This window comes from Mustela lutreola, chromosome 5, assembly GCF_030435805.1.
Source record: "Mustela lutreola isolate mMusLut2 chromosome 5, mMusLut2.pri, whole genome shotgun sequence".
Classification (NCBI taxonomy): domain Eukaryota; kingdom Metazoa; phylum Chordata; class Mammalia; order Carnivora; family Mustelidae; genus Mustela; species Mustela lutreola.
Window position 1 is genome coordinate 148616679 of NC_081294.1, and position 20310 is coordinate 148636988.

At 41.4% G+C, this 20310-nt stretch overlaps 2 protein-coding genes across 5 annotated transcripts in view; both read left to right on the forward strand.

The window, feature by feature from the left end:
* The window catches only part of CCDC112 (coiled-coil domain containing 112), a 28476-nt gene extending 18032 nt beyond the window's left edge, over nucleotides 1–10444 (forward strand). Inside the window, exons 5-10 of one of the 3 annotated variants that reach the window (XM_059175830.1) lie at nucleotides 1341–1410; nucleotides 1808–2198; nucleotides 6118–6531; nucleotides 8405–8500; nucleotides 9260–9378; nucleotides 9721–10444. In XM_059175830.1, the coding sequence (XP_059031813.1) occupies nucleotides 1341–1410; nucleotides 1808–2198; nucleotides 6118–6531; nucleotides 8405–8500; nucleotides 9260–9378; nucleotides 9721–9763 (1133 nt within the window). In that variant the 3' untranslated portion in view covers nucleotides 9764–10444. Of the gene's footprint in view, nucleotides 1–1340; nucleotides 1417–1807; nucleotides 2199–6117; nucleotides 6532–8404; nucleotides 8501–9259; nucleotides 9379–9720 lie in introns of all 3 variants that reach the window. The other 2 variants (XM_059175829.1, XM_059175831.1) reach the window with 2 other exon arrangements.
* Nucleotides 10445–13200: 2756 nt separating this feature from the next.
* The window catches only part of PGGT1B (protein geranylgeranyltransferase type I subunit beta), a 53019-nt gene continuing 45909 nt past the window's right edge, over nucleotides 13201–20310 (forward strand). The window contains exon 1 of one of the 2 annotated variants that reach the window (XM_059175832.1): nucleotides 13201–13534. In XM_059175832.1, the coding sequence (XP_059031815.1) occupies nucleotides 13216–13534 (319 nt within the window). In that variant the 5' untranslated portion in view covers nucleotides 13201–13215. The remainder of the gene's footprint in view (nucleotides 13535–20310) is intronic. The other variant, XM_059175833.1, reaches the window with a different exon arrangement.

Consider the following 20310-nt stretch of genomic DNA (forward strand, 5'->3'; position numbering starts at 1 on the left):
CCAGGTGCCCCCAAAGGCAGATTCTTGACTGACTGAGCCACCCAGGCACCGCCCAGCATTCATTCCTGAAGGACCAAATCACTTATTACTTACATGCTTTTAGGCAAATGACTTGAACTCTCTGAGCTTTTATTTCCTTAGCTGTAAAATGGAGATAATTATAGGACCTACCTCAGGATTCTTGGGGAGACGAAATGAGACAAGAATATGAGGCACTTATCCAGTGTTTATAACGTAGCACTAAAAAATGGTAACTATGACTGTGCTAATTATTACTTACTAAAGTAATACACAAAACCATAAAAATTGTAGAAAACAACAAGTATTCATAATTTTACAGTTGTATTCTAGTTTATAAGAGTGATGATCAGAAGCCATAGAGCCAAAAGTAGACATAACTGACTACTTCATACACACACAAAAAATCCCAGAACCATAAAGTTGACAAACAAATTAGGAAAGTATCAACAATACGTATGTAACTTAAAAAACCAATATCCATATCATACAAAGAGTGTTGACAGATTGGAGCAACAAAGGTAAATAACCTAATGGGAAAATGGGTAAAGATTGTCAGGGGCTTGTTTATAGCAAAAGAAATACAAAACACACATGAAGAAACTGCTCAGGCTCATTAATGATCACAGAAATGTCAGTGAAATCAGTCCTGACCCATTTCTCATCTCCTTAGAGAGGAAATGGAAATGGTCCACAGTGCACAGGAAGGGAGCGCTCAGGAGCCATAAGTGGTGTAGAGCCCCCCCCAGCAGGACAGTGGGCCGTCCTTGACCCTACCGTAAAGCATGCATACTTTTTGATGTGGCATTCACATTTTTCAGTTGTTGTCTAGGAACACTTGAGCATACAAGATAACTACACAAAAGTATTCACCCCAGCATTATACCTACCGAAAGGTTCATCACTTGGAGAATTAATGAAAAGACTTAGGGTAAATGTAGACAGCGAGATACCATGAAAAAAGAATGAGGGGGGACATATGTATATTGACATGAGAACTTAACCACATGTATTTAACCACATTTTGTTAAATGAAGACTGCTTGTCACAAGGCAGTATGTATAGTAGTAGACATTTCTGTGGGGAAAATAATGATAGTACATTTTAATAATATGTGTGCACAGGAATAAATCTATAATTGGGAAAAACACTGCCGGCATAAACATTAGCTTTATAAAAGCACAATTATCTTATCCTTTGGTTAAGAAATGTTTTGAAATTAAGGCAACATTCCCTTTTCTCCTAACATTTTATTCTTAGTCCTACTAAAATATGACATAAAGTCTTTCCATGTTTGTTTGTTTGTTTGTTTGTTTTTACAGTTGTTGAAAAGCTCAGAGAAATGATGGAAGAAATTGAAAATGCGATTAACACTTTTAAGGAAGAACAGAGGTTAATGTATGTTTTAAATTCATTTTGATATAAAATTATAGACCTTTATCTTTTATTACCTCTCCAGTAGGTTATTGTACACAAGACATTTTTTTTTGTTCTGTATTTAATATTATTAGTCTTACACAAGAGCAATATAACATTTCTCTTCCTTTGTTTTGGGTTTTAGATTGCTTTTCATGTTTCAAGACAGAAAACCCAAATAAGGATTTGAAAGATTTTTTTTTCCCCTCTGAGGAAACTCTTTTAAGGCTTAGATTTATAATGTAAATAATTTTAATTCGAGAAGATGACATGAGAAGAGTTGGGAATAATGAAATTTGGCGGGGGGGGGCAGGCAAGGTCCGTTTGGATCGGTTTGTAGCTTATTAGTCAAAATTTACCTTTAAAATTTTAGATATGAAGAGCTTCTGAAAGAAGAGAAAACCACCAGTAATGAGTTGAGCGCCATATCCAGAAAAATCGACATGTGGGCTTTGGGGAACTCAGGAGCTGAGGCGGCCTTCAGAGCCACGCCAGGCAAGCTTCCTGTAGACAGAGAAATGCCAAGCACTCTTCCAGAGGAAGTGGTAGATTTTGAAAAATTCCTTCAGCAAACAGGCGGGCGACAGGGGGGCTGGGATGACTATGACCACCAGAACTTTGTGAAGGTGAGAAACAAACATAAAGGGAAGCCAGCGTTCATGGGAGAAGTTCTAGAAAACCTTCCTGGAAGAACACAGGAGGAAGTTCAGCAGCACGAGAAATGGTATCAGAAATTTCTGGCCCTGGAAGAAAGGAAAAAAGAGGTAAAAATCATAACAATAGCTATTACTTGTTTTATGTTTCTGTCTTCCAGGCACTGTGTTAGACTCTTTAACATGGATCATTACCTTTACACCCACTTGGGAAGTGTGTTTATAGTCCCCCAACCCACTGTCCAATAAAAGAGAAACTGAGGCAATGAGAAGTTAAGTAATTTTACTGAACTGGTAGAGCTCCAGCTGAACGTCTCAAGACCCTGAGAAATACAACAGCGGGCCACAGGCCTTCTGAGGGTGGGCAGAACCCTCCATGTCCTCTTGAAATGTGGGAAATCCAGAGCTACTTAGGCCTTTGGTAAAAGTCATCTTCCCAATGAGGCCCGGCTGTTTTCAACAGAAAATAAAGAGACAGTAGGGAAAAGACTCTTTGACTCTTAACAGTTTCTTGGAGTTTTGGCGCCTAAGCCTCATTGTTTATTTTAAAAGACTCAAGATGTTGGCTACCCCAGGGGAAAGAGTAACTATTACTGGTAGCAGATACCTTACAGGTTCCATTTTCACAGTGATATTATTCTGGCTTTGGTTTAAATCAGGACTTCTCAGCCTTGGCACCGTGGACTATTTGGGTTGGAGACTTTGCTGTCCTGTGCACTGTAGATGGTTAGCAGTGTCCCTAGCCTTGACCTTCAAGGTGTAGTAACACCCCCTTTGTGGTGATCATCAACAATGTCTCCAGACATGGCTCGTGCCCCCTGAAGGGCAAGAATTGCCCCTGGTGGGGTGCTGTGGGTTTAGATAGTCTGAGTCTGAGTCCCTCTTGTAGACTTGTGCTGTAATAAACATCAGCTGGTAGGGGCGCCTGGATGGCTCAGTGGGTTAAGCCGCTGCCTTCGTATCAGGTCATGATCCCAGGGTCCTGGGATCGAGGCCTGCATCGGGCTCTCTGCTCAGCAGGGAGCCTGCTTCCTCCCCTCTCTCTGCCTGCCTCTCTGCCTGCTTGTCATCTCTCTCTGTCAAATAAATAAATAAATAATCTTTAAAAAATAAAAAATAAATAAACATCAGCTGGTTTGGTTTGACAGCAAAAGTATGATTGTTCAACAAATGATATACCTAAGGAGTATTGAAGAAATGTGGATTCCAGGTTTAATTTAAAATGTTAGAGAAAATAACTAGGGTTTGTGCGTTACTTTTTTCCCTGTGAAGTAAGTTGAAGATATAGGAAAATTGGCATTTGGGACTTTAAGAAAATTCTCTTAAATAAGTCTTCTTTTTGAGAGAGAGATTGCGAGTGTGCACATGCAAGATCATGCCAGGGGGATGGTGAGGGGAGGAGGGGCAGAGGGAAAGGAAGAGAGCGAATCTTAAGCAGGCTCCCCATCCAGCACGGAGCCTATCACTGGGTTCAATCTCATGACCTTGAGACCATGAACTGCACTGAAATCACAAGTCAGATGCTTAACCAACTGAGCCACCCAAGCTCCTGGAAATAAGTCATTTTTAAAAACTCGAAATAATGAGCTGTTAAGAATTATTTGGCCTGGGGCGCCTGGGTGGCTCAGTGGGTTAAGCCGCTGCCTCCGGCTCAGGTCATGATCTCAGGGTCCTGGGATTGAGTCCCACATCGGGCTCTTTGCTCAGCAGGGAGCCTGCTTCCTCCTCTCTCTCTCTCTCTCTGCCTGCCTCTCTGTCTACTTGTGATCTCTCTCTGTCAAATAAATAAATAAAATCTTTAAAAAAAGAAAAAAAAGAATTATTTGGCCTTTTTTTCCAGGATGCTGAAAACATGGGGTCCCTGGACCAGCAAAGTCAGCATCACCTGGGGACTTACTAGGACTTTCCGGCCCCAACCCCAGACCTAATCTGAGCTCCGGGTGTGGGGAGCAGGCTGTGTTCTCACGACGCCACTGGGTTATTCCATTAAGAGCTCAAGCTTGAGAGCCACCTCCCTGGGGAAAAAGGGCAGGAACAGTGCTTCTTGTAATAAAGATGAACCACCTGGATTCTAGCTCCCTCTTCTCCGCAGTCTGTTTCCTGATGTTTGACTCTTGATTGAATGTAGGGGTGTGATTGAGTCAAGTTGAGAGTCGTTCCCTGAAGTGGGACATGTTGGAGGAGAAGAGGGAAGTTTGGGGCAAAGCATCGGGAATGTAGTTTTAACTCTACAGAGTTTAAGGTGATGAGTAGGAGGGACACCTGGCTGTCTTGGTGCATGGAGCGTTCAACTCAGCATCTCAGGGTTGGGAGTTCGAGCCCGACGTTGGGTTTAGAGATTACTTAAAAATAAAGTCTTCTAAAAAAAAAAAAAAGATGATGGGTAGGAAATTTTCCACTTTTACCTTGCACTTCATTTAATATGCCGTTTTGCCCAACGGAAGATAATGACTTTCAGACGTGCTCTGAACTTTCTGGCCTGAGCATCCTTGCTTGTCTTGTTCTGTCTTTCTAGAGCCTCCATTCTTTCTTTCCCCTCCAATACCAGCCCATCAAAATCTGCCCAGATCAGAAGCTACTTCCTGTTTGCCCACTCAGACACAGAAGTTCCCTCAGAATTCACAGATGCCTTGTGTATACTTTTTTTTTTTTTTTTGGAGAGAATGAGTGTGAGCAAGGGTTGGGGGGAGGGCAGAGGGAGAGGGAGAGAGAAAATCTCAAGCAGGCACCATACCCAGCGCTGAGTCCTACCCGGGCCTCAGATCATGACCCGAACTGAAATTAAGAGTCAGACGCTTAACCGACTGAGCTACCCAGGCGTCCCTTGTTTATACCTCTTTAGTGACGTGCTAGGGTGCATTCTATATGCTAGTGTTTAGGCATGTATCTTATCTCACCCCGAGTCTCGCTACTCAAACGTGGCCCATGGACTGGATGTCAGTTTGTGTACTGTTGCTGGTTTCCAGTACAATAAATTGTGCCCGAATCAGCTACTCAGTAAGCACCCTGTGTAGTTCAGTTCCCTTTTTTTTTCCATGGAAAACGTCCTCACTGAAGGAAGCAGTGCGTTGATTTACATTCTGGAGTACATTCAGTATTTTTGAGGACCCGCACTCTGAGAGACTCTTGTAGAAGGCGCTTGGTGGTGTTTTAATTATCCGTGGCTCCTCTCCCACTGCCGTGCATGCAGTGCACGTGCCATGGGGATGTCTTTCTTGAGTGTACGCTACACCATGAGAAAAGATGAAGAAACTGTTTCCTGACTAGCGGGGAGAGTGTTTCAGGAGATGTCTCCTTTATGGCTGCTAGCAGGCTGCTAGAATTTTAAATAATATTTATATACCCACAAGTGCAGTACAGCAATTTTACTTTTCTTTTTTTCACACTCGTGAATCGTGAAGTGCCAGGCACTGACTCACTGAATCTTCACAGGAACCCTGTTTGAGAGGTACGCCTCCACCTCTTTTACTGATAAGCAGAGTGAGGTCAGAGAGGTTCCGCGACTCATCCAAGTGCACACCTACTAAATGGTGGGGCCAGGATTTGGTCCCAGACAGCTGGTTTCAGACCCCATGCTCCCAAGCTGCCCACTTTTAATTCCTTTTTTGATATTTGACCAGAGGTAAAGGTCACCATTCTAAGTCTAGACAGACGGTTTGGAAGCAGAGTGAGATAATCAGAAGAAAGAGATGTTCCCCATGAACGCAAACGAAGAGGGTAAAGGAGAGGAAGCTACTTGACAAGGTGCCCTCCTTGTGAACCTGAGAATTAAGAGAGGAAGGGGAAGGCCAAAAGAACAAACCACTGTTCAGTGTTTAAAAGATACATGATTTTTTTTTTTTTAATGAAGTAGAAAAAAGTTGCTTTGGTTCAGGAAAAAAAAAATGTTTTAAAACCTAAGCAACCAGCCTCCTGCAAGCAATGTTCTTTCTAGAAAGATGGATTTGGGGTTGCCTTTTCAAGTGCTCTTGGTTATTAAAAATGTTTTTCTCTTCCTGTCTCTCTCTCTCTCTCTCTTTTTTTAAATCAGTCTATTCAGAACTGGAAAACCAAAAAGCAGCAAAAGAAGGAGGAAATTCTCAAGTTAAAGGAAAAGGCGGAGAACATATCTCTGCTCTTCCACAGTAAAAACGAAGATAATCAAAAGCGAAAAGAGGAGCAAAGAAAGAAGCAGAAACTGGCCGTGGAAGCATGGAAGAAGCAGAAAAGTCTAGAAAGGTCCATGAGACGCGCCTCCCAGGTGAGAGAAGAGGAAGAGAAAGAGAAGAAGCAGCAGAAAGCACGGCAACGCCAGTTTAAACTAAAATTGCTCCTGGAGAGTTATGCCCAGCAGAAGAAAGAGCAGGAAGAATTTATGAGGCTTGAGAAGGAGATGAAGGAAAAGGCAGAAAAGGCAGAAAAGAGGAAAACGGCTGCCGAGGAGATCTCCAAGTTTCAAGAACGAGTGAGTCGGTAATGGTTCCTGGGTCCGCCTTCAGGGCCCCACATAGGGGTGTCCCGCTCCAGACTGAGGTCCGCAAAAACAGGCCCGTACCCGGCATTCATGTGGTGAAAGTGAGGAAGCCGTGCTCTCTGAATCCTAGTGGGTTGTATAGCCCCCAGGGAAAGACAGACGTGAGACTGCGCAGAAGTAGAGTGATGGAGGGGGTTCGCCGGGGACTTTGGGAGGCAGGCAGGCAGCGAGAGAAGTGTTCCAGAGCTGTGGGGGTCAGACAGAAGGTGATGTTGGGGTGCAGTCTTGAAGGAGAAGAAAGGCAGGGATCCTTCCTGGCAGAGGGAACAGCATGAAGGGCAGAGGGAACAGCATGAAGGATAGCAGTGTGGTTTAGGGGGAAACCTGTAAGAACCACAGTGATCTCAGGGCACCAGACAGGAGCTGGGAAGCAGCCAGAGAGGACACACGTGGGCTATGTTCTCTGCCAGACCTGCTGGCCCTACGCCCACTGGTGATGCGCTCCCTAGTTCATTGTCCATCTCCCCACTGTTATGAAAGCTCCATGAGGGCAGAGGTCTTGTCCTTTTGGTTCATCCGTGTACCCTCAGGTCTGGTACGGTGTAGAAACTCAGTGTGTACTTAATGGAATCAAGGTAACTGCTGAGAGGTAGGGGGAAATAAAAAACATACACAAGAAAAATGCTAATTGAAGAAAGAGTACAGTTTTACTATTAAGTGGAAATCAGTCCAAAAAATATTTAAAAAGATAAGGAAGATTCTTTATTTTTTCAAGATTTATTTATTAGAGAGAGAGAGAGAGAGGGCAAGTGCAGCATGCAGGACAGGCAGGGAGGGTCTGGCTGAGGGAGAAGCCCCAGCAGACTCCTTGCTGGGCCTGGAGCCCAGGGTGGGGCTCAATCTCATGACCCTGAGATCGTGGCCTGAAACCAGGAGTCAGGCACTTAACCACTATAACCCCAAATTAACTTGGGATGCTTAACCCAGGTACCCAAGAAGGATACTTAAAATGAAAAAGGGTTCAAATGAGATATAACTGGGGGAGACTGAATAGCTCAGTGGGTTTAGCGTCTGCTTTCGGCTCAGGTCATGATTCCAGGGTCCTGGGATCCAGCCCCATGTTGGGCTCCAGCCCCAGCGGTTGGCTGCCTGCTCAGCGGGGAGTCTGCTGGTCCCCCTGCTGTGCTCACTCACTCTCTCTCTCTCTGCCAAATAAATACTCTTTTAAAAAATGAGATATAACTGTTACGAAATAATTCTTATAAATTGTTATGAAATAACTGTTATGAAATAATTCTTATGAGTTGTTATGTGCATCAAAAGACATAGCTGTAGCTGTCATGAAGCAAAAAACAAGGGAAATGCAAAGAAAAATCATAGACAAAACCACACTAATGGAATTTCCCTTAGTCCATATGTGAAAATCTTCCTAAATAACAAAAGATCCCATGTGTTCTCCCCACCGCCCACCAAAAAAGGCGAGCAGGCCACACAATAAAAGACCAAGAAAAAAAAACAAGAAATTCTGTAAAATAGAACATATGTGAGAGATCTAAAACCAGATATATCTGTGTTGAAAAGTGAAAATGGGCTTAGCTCAACTATCAAAGAAAAGGAGTTTTAGATTGAACTATACTATAAGATAAAACAGCTAAAGAAAGCGATTCAGAAAGGATGGGCATGTGTTACATTTATATTCAGGATAAAGACAGCTCTTAGCCTTTGTTGGAAAAGGTTGATATTGAAGTATTGATATTTAGGGTAATTTAATTTTTCTTGCAAGCTACTGACATTTCAAGGAAATTCTAATGAATTTTATTTTCTTAATGTTACCCTCCTATTGTTGGTGTATTTTGTTTTTTAGGATTTACATAAACTTGAATTGAAAATTCTAGATCGACAGTTAAAGGAAGATGAAAAGGCAGAAAAACAAAGAAAACTGGCAAAATTAAAAGAAAAGGTGCTGTGTGCTGAGATTTATTTTTATTTTTATTATCCTAACTCCTTGATTGGTAAGGAGGCAAGCATGAAATCCATTTTATTTATATCCAGAACTCTATTTCTGTATCGCTTCCTCTAGATTTCCTACTTAACAGATTTACATATTACAAAGCACAGCTTAGCACAGCTTAGCACAACTTAAGCAACTATTGGAATTCTGCCATTTCACATTCTAAGCACCTTATTTTCTTTTACCCTGAATTAATTTTCTCTTCTTACTCTTAATTCTGTTTTTCATTTTCTTCCGTACGTGCCTCTGTTTTAGACCTTTTAGTAGCTAGGAGCATTGCTTAATCTCCCTGGGAGTACACGGACTACAGATGTTGGTGACTCTCCTGGGAACGAAGGACTTTCCTGGTAGTTATTTACCCTAAATTCATTGTCTGGCTATCCCACGGTCACTCTTGGAGGCATTACATTTCCCTCAGAATAGAAACAAAAAATAGAACAGTGGAAGCAGAATACAATAATTAAATTAGAAAAAAAGAAACTAAATTAAACAGTTTATTAATAGATTAATGGAGTCCAGATTTTCTGTTAGCTCTAGGAGCACAATCGGAAGTTTGCTAAAAAGGTTATTAACAGTTTTATTTCTGTTTAGCGAATCTCAAGGGTGTTTCTTATAACTGCTTGCTGTTGTTACTGAAGATCTCACTCACTAGCCCAAACTTAACAGCACATATAAAGTAACTGGCACTCATTTTCTTTCTGATTACAGGTTGAAAACAACGTTGGTAGGGATCCCTCTAGGCTTTACAGACCTACCAAAGGTTGGGAGGAACGGACCAAGAAGACGGGACCCACAGGCTCTGGGCCACTTCTGCATATCCCACACAGGTAAAAAGGAGTTAAAGTGGGTGTCCACTTTACAATAACTTCATAACTATGTGTTTATATTTTATATAGTTTCTATTTGTATGCTCTATTTTACAGTTAAAAAGTTGATAAAAGTTGCTAAATAATGTTCAGTTATATAGATGTTCTATGCGTTGAAAACTTGAGCTATTTACGCTTCTTAACTAATAACAGAGTGGCATTTAAGTCACCCATGAAAAGCATTTTACTTATCCAGGAGGCATAGTATATTACCTCTCAGCAAGTCCAACGTAGAATTTAATTAATTAGGATTTCTAAAAAAATTTCTTTTGTATTTATAATTGCCCTTCTTCTTCTCCCTAGGGCTATTCCGACCTGGAGACAAGGACTTGAGAAAAGAATATGAGATAATGAAGTTGGTATTCAGTTGATGAAAGTGTCAGCATGTTCAGACCAGGAGAGAGTCAGTACCCATGTTCTTTAAGTAGTACTAGCCCCAATCAGATTGGTAACCGTGTTGTTTGTGAACGCACAGGTACTGAGTTCCCTGCAGCGCTGTTGGAGCTCGTCTATACTCAGTGGGTATTTAATGTGTATGTTGGCCTATTACTGATGTAAACGTTATTTGAATAAGTGTATGTTACACACATGATTTCATTTAAATCCTGAGAACATTTCAAAGGTATTTTGTTTTTGTCATGGCATAGCAAAATAAATTGGGCCAGTCATAGAGTATCTTTTTTTTTTTTTAAACAAAAATTTTGTAACATTTATAACTTGGAGGCGAATGAACTCAAGGAACAGAAATGTAAAGATTTTCCTTTCTGGGGGGAAATAAGTCAGTACTTTTCTAAGTTTAACAAATTGGTAGTTTGTCAGTTGCTACATTTTTGTGTAATAAATATTTTGTATTTGTTGGAAGCATGCTTTGTTTTATATAGAGAATATTTATTTTAAAAATATGCTTCACCTCGAAATATCCTATTATTTATATTATCGACATATTTTTGGTTTCCTTTGGCTATGCCAGATTTCCCATTAGCCTTTCTGGATGTCACACATTTATAAAGCCTTTGAGTCTTTCACATCTTCTGGCTGGTGCAGTTTTCTTTACTGCTTCTGTTTGGCTCAGAATATTTGGTCAAAAGAGGCAACTTTAAAATTTCCAAACTTTTATATGTGAAAACACAATTTAACTTAATTTGACTCAACTTTTCATATTATAAAATCTTAGCTCCTAACTTTAATCAGTCCCCATCTTATAGGAGATGGTATAATATACATAATAAATATGAAAGAACTTGTGTTTTTTATATTTTATCTTAGAATATCTTTAATTTATAGCTTGAAACATCTAGGTCAAATGACTCAGAAGTTTACTGTTAGTAAACTGTTAGTAGTAACCTTTACTTATTTCACAGTTAATTGTCAAAGTTGATGGCTTCCACATTTTGGAAACTGAATTTGATTACACAATTATTGGTGCAAAATGAGAGAAAGAACATAAAACATCCTTAATCAGGGATGCCTGTTTTATTTGTAGCTCTCGTTCTCTTTAACTTTGTTTTTAAATGGTCGGAGGCCATTTAGAGACACAATATTGGACAACAGATTTTAAACACACAATGGAATTACTATACAAAAGATACACAAAAGAAAGCTTTCTTATACATGGCTTTTGAACACAGCTTTTTGTTGCACACAAAGGTAACTTCCATTTCCTGCATCAAAGGTAAGCATACTGGGTAGTGTGAGTTTGGGCTTTTTGTCTGTTTTTTTGTTTGTTTGTTTCTTAATAAAACTATGGAATTTTCTTTGACAAAACCAGTCCTTCTAACTGAATCTAAAACAAATGAGGGATGTATAAAAGGTATAGAATAAGCATAATTAATAGTATCTTCAGTTGTAGGCTCAGAGAAGAGATAAATAAACATTTCATTTACTGGTTTAAAAAGGATCTGAGGGGCACCTGGGTGGCTAAGGGGGTTAAAGCCTCTGCCTTCAGCTCAGGTCATGATCCCAGAGTCCTGGGAGCGAGCCCCGCATCAGGCTCTCTGCTCAATGGGGAGCCTGCTTCCCACCCCCTCCCCACCTGCCTCTCTGCCACTTGTGATCTCTCTCTGTCAAATAAATAAATAAAATCTTTAAAAAATAAAAAAATAAAAAATAAATAAAAACGATCTAAGAACTTTAGAAAAAAACCCTAAAGGAAAAATGTTAATAAAGCACCCTTAATTCCATCACTCCATGGTAACTTTTTGCAAAAACATACCTACATATTTTAAAATAGCTACAGTCATAGAGTATGTTTTATTTACTATACTAAGTTATATATACTTGCCTATGTTTCTATAGAATTCAAACATTATTGTTTAATGGCTAAATAATGTTCAATTATATAGATGTCTTATCATGCCTGTATGTTGAAAACCTGAGCTATTTACACTTCTTACTTAGTAACATAGAGTGGCACTTTGCATGGGGGTTGGCTTCTGTCATGCCTATGTCTGCAATCTTGTGTGGTCAAAGTCACCCATGAAAACCCTTTTACTTACCTAGGAAGCATGTTATATTATCTCTCAGTGAGTCCATCATGGAATTTGGATCAGATTGCTGGCTCCTGAGCTGAGAATCAGAGGAAAATTATCTGTGTTCTCTTTAGGTGGCCCAGTTGAACAGGATTGTCTTTCTGAGCATGTATAGACTGCATTGTCCATAGTAAATTAAATTCCTGTGATATGACCACACTTTCAACATTCTGAAACATTTGGTGGTGTGTGTTTGTAAGGGAGGGAGAAAGATCTTAACTGTAATGACAATGAAAACTCCTTTAGACCAGGCATACCTGAAAAACAAGGAATGTGGCCTCCCTATTTGTAAAGAAGCCCAAGAACAGCCCTTTGGTCATGCCGTATTTGTTTCAGACATACAGGAATCCCTGTGAATAAGTAGTAACTGGTACCTAAAAGTAGGCGCTTTGGGTTATTGAATAAGGAGAAGATAACTGCAGCCCACACAGCATGTATTTTAAATAGATTTTTCTAAAAAGGTAACAATTAAAATTATACTCAAACTTAGCTTAGCCGACTATAGAGAACCTAGGTTAGAGAACCTAGGTTTGAGCCTGATCTTTCGGTGGATTTTTTCCCCCTAGACTGCCTCGTGACCTTTTAAAGGGAATAATATATGGTTGAAGCAAATTAAGTTCCAACTTAAAAAAAAAATTGCTAAAAGCATGCTATTTCATTTTAATATAGGGGTAGTTGGAGAACATTTGAGCTTGTTTGCCATGGCAAATATATGCGACAACGATGCTAGATGAACACAGACTTAACATTAAGAGTAAAATCTTGCAAAAGAAAATGATGCAGTCACACATAGAAATATAAATGTAAGTTGTGTATATATGTGTTTATATATTTATATTTGTTATTATTCATATGTGTATATGTTTATATATTTATATTTGTTATTATTCATACGTGTGTGTGTGTGTGAGATTGCTGGTATCCTAGAGAGGACTAAGAACGTCTCTGAGCTCAGGAAGCGTCCGTAATTTTTAATAAACATTTATCTTCACAGCTTGATTTGAAGATCTAGCCTCCCTATCCATTCAGCTGAAAGCCAGGGACTTGCAGAAAGGATTTATTCTGATCCATCCATTTTCAAATAGATCATCCTTTAGGGCCGCGATCGTCTCAAAGCGAACTAGAAGTTTTTGATCTTGCACTTCCAAATACCTAACGAGGATCACAGTTCTGGAGGGATTGGGGGATTTGTGGGCTGAATTTTACAAGGCTTGAGGGGGGTCTCCAAGCCTGCGGGGCTCAGAATAGAAAAGGTGGGCTGTAGAGAGAAATGCGAAGGCACCAAGCGCTGCGTTTAGACTCTGAACAGCGAGTCGCTTCAACCCCAGACGGGCGCGCAGCGGGCGCACTGCCTATGCCCACGCGCCATCCCTGTGTGGCCCCTCGGGCTTCCCTCACGCCGCGCGCCAAGTGCTTCCGGGTCGCGGCGGACGTCGCTTCCGCAGCAGCATGGCGGCCACGGAGGAAGAGCGGCCGGCGGGGAGCGGTGAGGGAGAGAGGCTGGATTTCCTGCGAGACCGGCACGTGCGGTTCTTCCAGCGCTGCCTCCAGGTCTTGCCCGAGCGTTATTCTTCGCTCGAGACCAGCAGGTAACTGGTGGCCACGGTCAGCGGGGTGGGCAATGGGGCTCCTCGCCCCAGCGGAAAGGCTCCGCGGAGCCGGCTGGCTGACCCGGCGCCTGCGGGCCCTGCGCCACCGCCCACCTGGCAGTGCGAGGTGCTTCTCCTCCCAGGCGGGTCTGCAGTCACCCTCATTCCACCCGGGCTGTGGCGGGAGGATTGGGGCAGCAGTAAGTCGAGGGCTTGTGGAACCTCCGGTGTCTGCCTTTATCACTTCCCAACCATTTTTCCTGTCGGCTCCGAGCTTCCTCTAAAATCCCACTACGAGGCTGTGAATCAACTTGGCCTCATTACTTCCGAGTACAGAAGGGAAAAGACGCATCACTTTGCCTTCGTATTTTAGATAAATAGCCTCTCCTGGGCTACCTACCCTTCCCTCCAAAACGTCATTCCCTCTTGATGGAATATCCGTATGGTGTTGGATGGATAGGAGCGGCGCAGAGCCTGTCAGGTTCGAGTAGAGATTAACTTTCCAGGAATTGTAAATCTAAGGGTAGGAGAAGGTTGGCGGATGAGGTGCGGTGTTCCGTGAAGCAGCCTGTTAAAAGTGTATCTGCTGTAGCCGTGTGAGTTGGAGTTGGCTGAGGAGTGTGATTTGGCTGCGGCGAAAAAACTGTGAATTAGTCATTCGGAGTAAAAGTCGGGATGAGAAAGAGAAGGAGGCGGTCCTTGCTCTGCAGTGCTGTGTTTTGAAGTGAGGCTCCAACGCTGCCTGGGACTGGGTATGAAGAGAGCCGATTGGGTTTGCTCTAATCTCTCCGTATTTTTTTGAACTCGGATTCTCTGGTGTCTTTTGAACATTGTGAGTTATTTAGATTACTTCTGCCTGGTGCTCCAGAAACTCAGTATGAGAGGTGCTAGAGTACAGCGGAACAAGGCAAGTGGTTTCCCTAGAGTTCTTTGCAGCATAGGGTTAGTGTATGTTAATCTCTGTTAGCATAGGGTTAGTGGGACCACATAGGAAGGGCGATACCTAATCCAGATTTCTTTAGAGAGGCCTTCCCAAAAGAGATTCGCCCCTTCCAGTCACCACGTGAAATTATATATTTATTGGTTTATTTGTTTAATATTTTTCTTTCACACGGGATTGTGAACTTCAGGAAAGATATTTTTCTAGCTCACTTGTATGCTTTAGAGTTGCTCTGTCCGGTGTAGTGGTCACTAGCCACATTTGGCTGTTTAAATTTGGATTAATTAAAATGAAATCACATTAAAAATTGAGTTTTTCGGGGGGCACCTGGGTGGCTCAGAGGGTTAAAGCCTCTGCCTTCCGCTCAGGTCATGATCCCGGGGTCCTGGGATCAAGCCCGGCATCGCATCCTGCTCTCTGCTCAGCAGGGAGCCTGCTTCCTCCTATCTCTCTGCCTGTCTCTCTGCCTACTTGTGGTCTCTGTCAAATAAATAAATAAAATCTTAAAAAAAAAAAAATTAAGTTTTTCGGTTTGCAGTAGCCACTGCATTTCAAGTGCTCAATCACCACATTGGCCAGTTGCTTTTGTGGCTGTTTCAATATTTCCATCATTCCAGAAAGTCTATTGGGCAATACTACGCAAAGGAGGCAAGAAGTAAATTTGTTGAGTAATGTGAGCTGAGCCCTGAATAATGGGCACATTCTTGCTGAAGAAAGAGTGAAGCATTATTTACATTCCTTTCTCTATCCATAGGTGTTGGCTAGCAGAGCACATCCCTAGATCTGAATTAAGGTTTCCAAAACTCCATTGATTGGAAGGATATGTGATGAAACAAAGATGTTAATAGATCACACATTTAATGGGGATTGACTTTATGTGTATTTGAAGCATTTGGATAAAAAGAACTCTTCCATCTTATGGTGCTTGTTAAACAGTTGAACTTTGCTCGTAGCTATCATTTTAGGTCTGTGGTTGTATTTCCAAAATGCCACTGTTTGATTGCTCTATTTAAAATTCCAGCATTGGGACGCCTGGGTGGCTCAGTTGGTTGGACGACTGCCTTCGGCTCAGGTCATGATCCTGGAGTCCCGGGATCGAGTCCCGCATCGGACTCCCAGCTCCATGGGGAGTCTGCTTCTATCTCTGACCTTCTCCTCGTTCATGCTCTCTCTCACTGTCTCTCTCTCAAGTAAATAAATAAAATCTTTAAAAAAAAAAAAATAAATAAATAAAATAAAATAAAATTCCAGCATAGGGGCGCCTGGTGGCTCAGTGGGTTAAAGCCTATGCTTTCAGCTCAGGTCATGATCTCGGGGTCCTGGGATCTAACCCCACATTGGACTCTGCTCAGCCAGGAGTCTGCTTCCCCCTTTCTCTTTGCCTCTCTGCCTACATGTGATCTCTGTCAAAGAAAAAATAAATATATTATCTTTAAAAATAAAATAAAATTCCAGCATGGACAAAACCATGTATACTGATGCATGTTGGTAAACTGTGTAATGGTGCCCAAAGTATAAGTAAAACTTCAAAAATTTTCCGATTGGACAACTGATTTAATAATTTCAGTGTAATCTTAGGATCTACACAAGGCATTATGTGGTAGATGATAGTGTATACGGTCATGGTGCATTAGTTAAGAAATTTAATTATATCCTTTGTACACCTAATGTTTATCACTTGAGTATTTTTTGTTTCTTGTTTTCTTATGGCATACGTAACCACATTTAAGCTAATGTGCACATAGCAGTTTTTGTAATGATTTTTTTAAAAAGTTTTTCGGTTTTTGTCTTCCTGAGTCAGGTTTACTTTCCTTAGTTTAGGGTTAAGTCCTTTTGTGGTGTCTGTGGTTTATAATTGTATGCTTACAAAGGAGCTCTGACCTTTTAAGCAAAGGTGACTGATCGTGAAATTTCTGCTGTTGCCACTTTGCAGATAAAACAATGTGTTTGCTAAGTCACAGTTCTTAACCTGGTATTGCTGTTTATTTAATTCCATAGACATTTGTTGAGTGCCTGCTGTTTGGGTATAGGGATGCAGTGCAAAACCAGTGATTTTTGGTGTGCCTTTCTTCTTACTGATAGATGTGACAAAGGAGATTCTTAGGAAGGCTGATAACAGACTAGACATTTAGACACTTATTTTCTGACCCACCATTTTGGCAAAATTACTTTCATTTCCCCTTTGTTTTTAGTTTGACAAATAGTACTAAATAATTTTTATTTTTCTAATAATGGCTTTATGAAAACAAAATACTTATTTCGCCTGTGACTTTTTTTCATATTAATTTCTGAAAGGTGGTAGTTATTAGTTACCTCATGTGAATATTAAACCTTGGATTGTGAGCTTTGTGCATTAACAAGTTTCTTTTTCGTGAGTGGTTTATTTTTATATATTTATTTATTTAAAGATTTTATTTGTCAGAGAGAGAGCACGGCAGGGGGAACAGCAGGCAGAGGGATAAGCAGGCTCCCTGCTGAGCAAGGGGCCTGATGTGGTATTTAATCCCAAGACCCCAGGATCAGGACCTGAGCTGAAGGCAGACGCTTAACTGACTGAGCCATTCAGGCCCCCCATTTGAGTGGTTCAGAGAGTTTTTGGTCATAAGTTGTTACTGCCATTTGTATTTGGGTAACGGGAGTTAGAGTAGGTTTTTTTTAACTGAAGAACAAAATACTGACCATTTTCTGTGTATGTTATTTTTACAGATCCAGGTGCTCTCAAAGAAGGGTTTAGATGTTTGGCTTTTATTTTACAGGACATCCCAGTCTACCTAGTCTTTCCATTCACATGTCCTTCCCCTGTGTAGCCTGTGTTGTAAGTGCTTAGCTCACTACCTTCTAGCCACTGCTCTGCTCTTTCATTCCCTCCCTTAGCAGAAATCTGTTGCAGTCCCATAGTATGTTTCTCAAAGTGTGATGGTCACGGCGGGAGGCTCTAAATCAATGGCGTCATCACACGCTTATAAGAATGCAAGTACCTGGGGCCTTCCCCGGTTCTCCTCAGACTCTGCACGGGCTGCCCGTGTGCATTGTGACCAGCATCCCAGAGGGTGCTTATGCACCCTAATGTTGGAGACTGCCTGATAGGAGAAACACATGTACAAACAGATTCTTAACACAGTGCCTCCCAACTCTAATGTGCGTATAAATCACCTGGGTATCCTGTTTAAACGCAAAATCTGATTGCATAGGTCTGGGAGGGGTTTAAGGTCTTGCAGGTCTAATAGGTTCCCAGGGGCTGCCAGTGTTGTTGATCCCCTGACCACACTTGAACTTGTTTGCAGAATGATTGTGATATTTACAGGATATTATTATGGAAGCACCTTAGCTCAACCTGAAGAGAGATATGTCTCAGAGTTGGCTTGTTGGAAGATGTAACCCTGAAGTTAAATATTAAAGAATGTGTTTAGTTTGGGGGGATGGATTATAGGCAAATAGACAAGCCGATAAAGGTAGATAAATGAGTGTTGAGCAGAGGAACTGCAATCATTTGTCCAGCAGTGGTAAGGCAGGTGTGGTAGGAATTTAGTCAGGAGGGCAGACATGGCCCATATTACAGAAGGCCTTGTGTGCCAGAAGTGAACAGAAGTGAAGGAAATTTGCCAAGCAGTGGATCTTCTGGTGGAAGTGGATCCTAGTAGATCTTCTGAAATATGCATTTCAGAGTGATGGTTGGATTTGAGATTGGTTGTTGTAGTAGTAAGTGAGACCAGATTGGAATCAGGAAGACCAGTTAGAGAGCAGTTATAGTATGCACTAATCTGGGAGCCAGATGCTGGGGCAGAGTGGGATAGAATGAAGGAGTTTAGGGAAAAGGAGGAGGAGTTCCAGGATTCTGGGATTGGAACTGCCATGGTCTAGAGAATAAGAGGCAAAAGGAGTAGATTTAGAAAGGAAGATTTTTGTTGTTGTTGTTGTTGTTTTGTTTTGTTTTTTGGGCAGAGCACTAGTGTCTTGGGGAGAGAGGATGGAAAGGTGGAGGGGAGAAGGGAGGGAGAGGATCTTAAGCAAGCTCCACACCCAACACCAAGTGAGGCCGGGCTCAGTCTCACCACCCTAAGATCAAAAGTCAGACACTTAACCAACTGAACCACCCAGGTGCCCTGAAGATGATTTCCTTAAGAGTGCTTATTATATAGCTACTTAGTTATTTTTTCCCCATAATTTAGCCTGCTAAGGCTAAGAGGCTTGTTTTAATCATTTTTGTCACGATCTAGTTTGTAGTAGATGTTTGGTAAACATTTCTTATTGAAAAATTATTTTCCATGTAAAATAATTCCAAAGAAGTGTGACTGTACTTAAAAATACTTTTATCAAGCCAGCTACTGAAAAATATTAAGGATAAAGAGTAAGGCGTAGGAGTGCCTGGGTGGCTCAGTGGGTTAAAGCCTTTGCCTTCAGCTCAGGTCATGATCCCAGGGTTCTGGGATTGAGCCCCGCATTGGGTTCTCTGCTCAGTGGGAGCCTGCTTCCTCTTCTCTCTCTGCCTGCCTCTCTGCCAAGTAGAGATCTGTCTGTCAAATAAATAAATAAATAAAATAAAATAAAATAAAATCTTTTAAAAAAGGGGGGTTGAGGCTTAAAATTCTAGCATTCCTGCAGCATTTCAAGTCATTCATTCCAGAGTGTTTACTGGGGCCTGTTTGTGCTGTGTATTTTAATTTCGTGATTAATTTCCGTCTGTCCTCTGAATCTCTCTTATCATTACCAGTGTTAGCAAATTTATTGAGCAACTGTGTTCCTATTTCTAAATATTTTCTCTTTCTAAATGCTTGTTCATAATTTTAGAATTCTTTGCATTATGATTTTATTATAGCCTCTCCTAAGATCTAGGCAGGAATGCAGTCACATGTTAAAGACACTTGGAGATGCTGGTAGAGACTACTGGCAGAAGGGAGCAGAGCAGGTGATCCAAAGTTTGGTAATCTAGTCAGTGCCTGTACATCAGTGTTCGCTGTGTACTCGCAGATGGTCACTTACCTGCTCTAGCCTAACGGCACACTACTCCTTTATTGGCACAGGAAATTTATTACTATTGCTCAATTCTTTTTCCACTGCCCAGACTGGTTGTCCCCCACCCCCTGCCCCATGTAATCCTTGGTTTTTTTGTTTTTGTTTTTTTGTGCTTTTTTTTAAGCCTGAAAATTTTATTCTTCAACCTGAAAAATTGGAGATCTTCTGGGGACATCATTTAATTGATGCCTCTTATCTGTGAATCGATTCGGTGGGGCAGCAACTTTATTTAGAGGAGACAAACTTTACTACCTCATCCATGTAAGTCGTAGTTTTCATATGTGTTGTACTGGAGTGAAAGAAGGGTCAGGAAGATGTAGCTGGTTTACTTTGCTTTTGCAGGCTATAGTTTTAGAGTTCAATTCTGGGTAAGAGAAGAAAGGAAGAGAACAAACAAATGCTCTCCAAAGTAACTAACGTAGAAATACCTGCACTGGCCTGATTTTAGGCATATGTCTTCACACGATTTCACCTCTAGACACCTACCCCCAGGTGGGTTGCCAGCAATCCATACTTCAAGTAGCACTTATGGGGGCACCATAAAACCATTATTTCTCTCAGAGGCCCACAGCCCAAAATTGCTTTTTCTTATGCCTTACTTGACCATTCCCTCTCAAGAGTTTTAGGACCGCTTGAGAACTCTGGTGTGGTGAGAAAGGAGTATTTTCCTGGCCTTAGAGGAAGGCAAGACATTAGCTCCAAATTGACTTCTTGGTTCTGCCCGCCGCTGCTGAGTACCTCACTTCATAAGCATAAGCTTTTCTTTCTTTTTTAATTTTTTTTTTAAAGATTTTATTTCTTATTTGACAGATGGAGATTACAA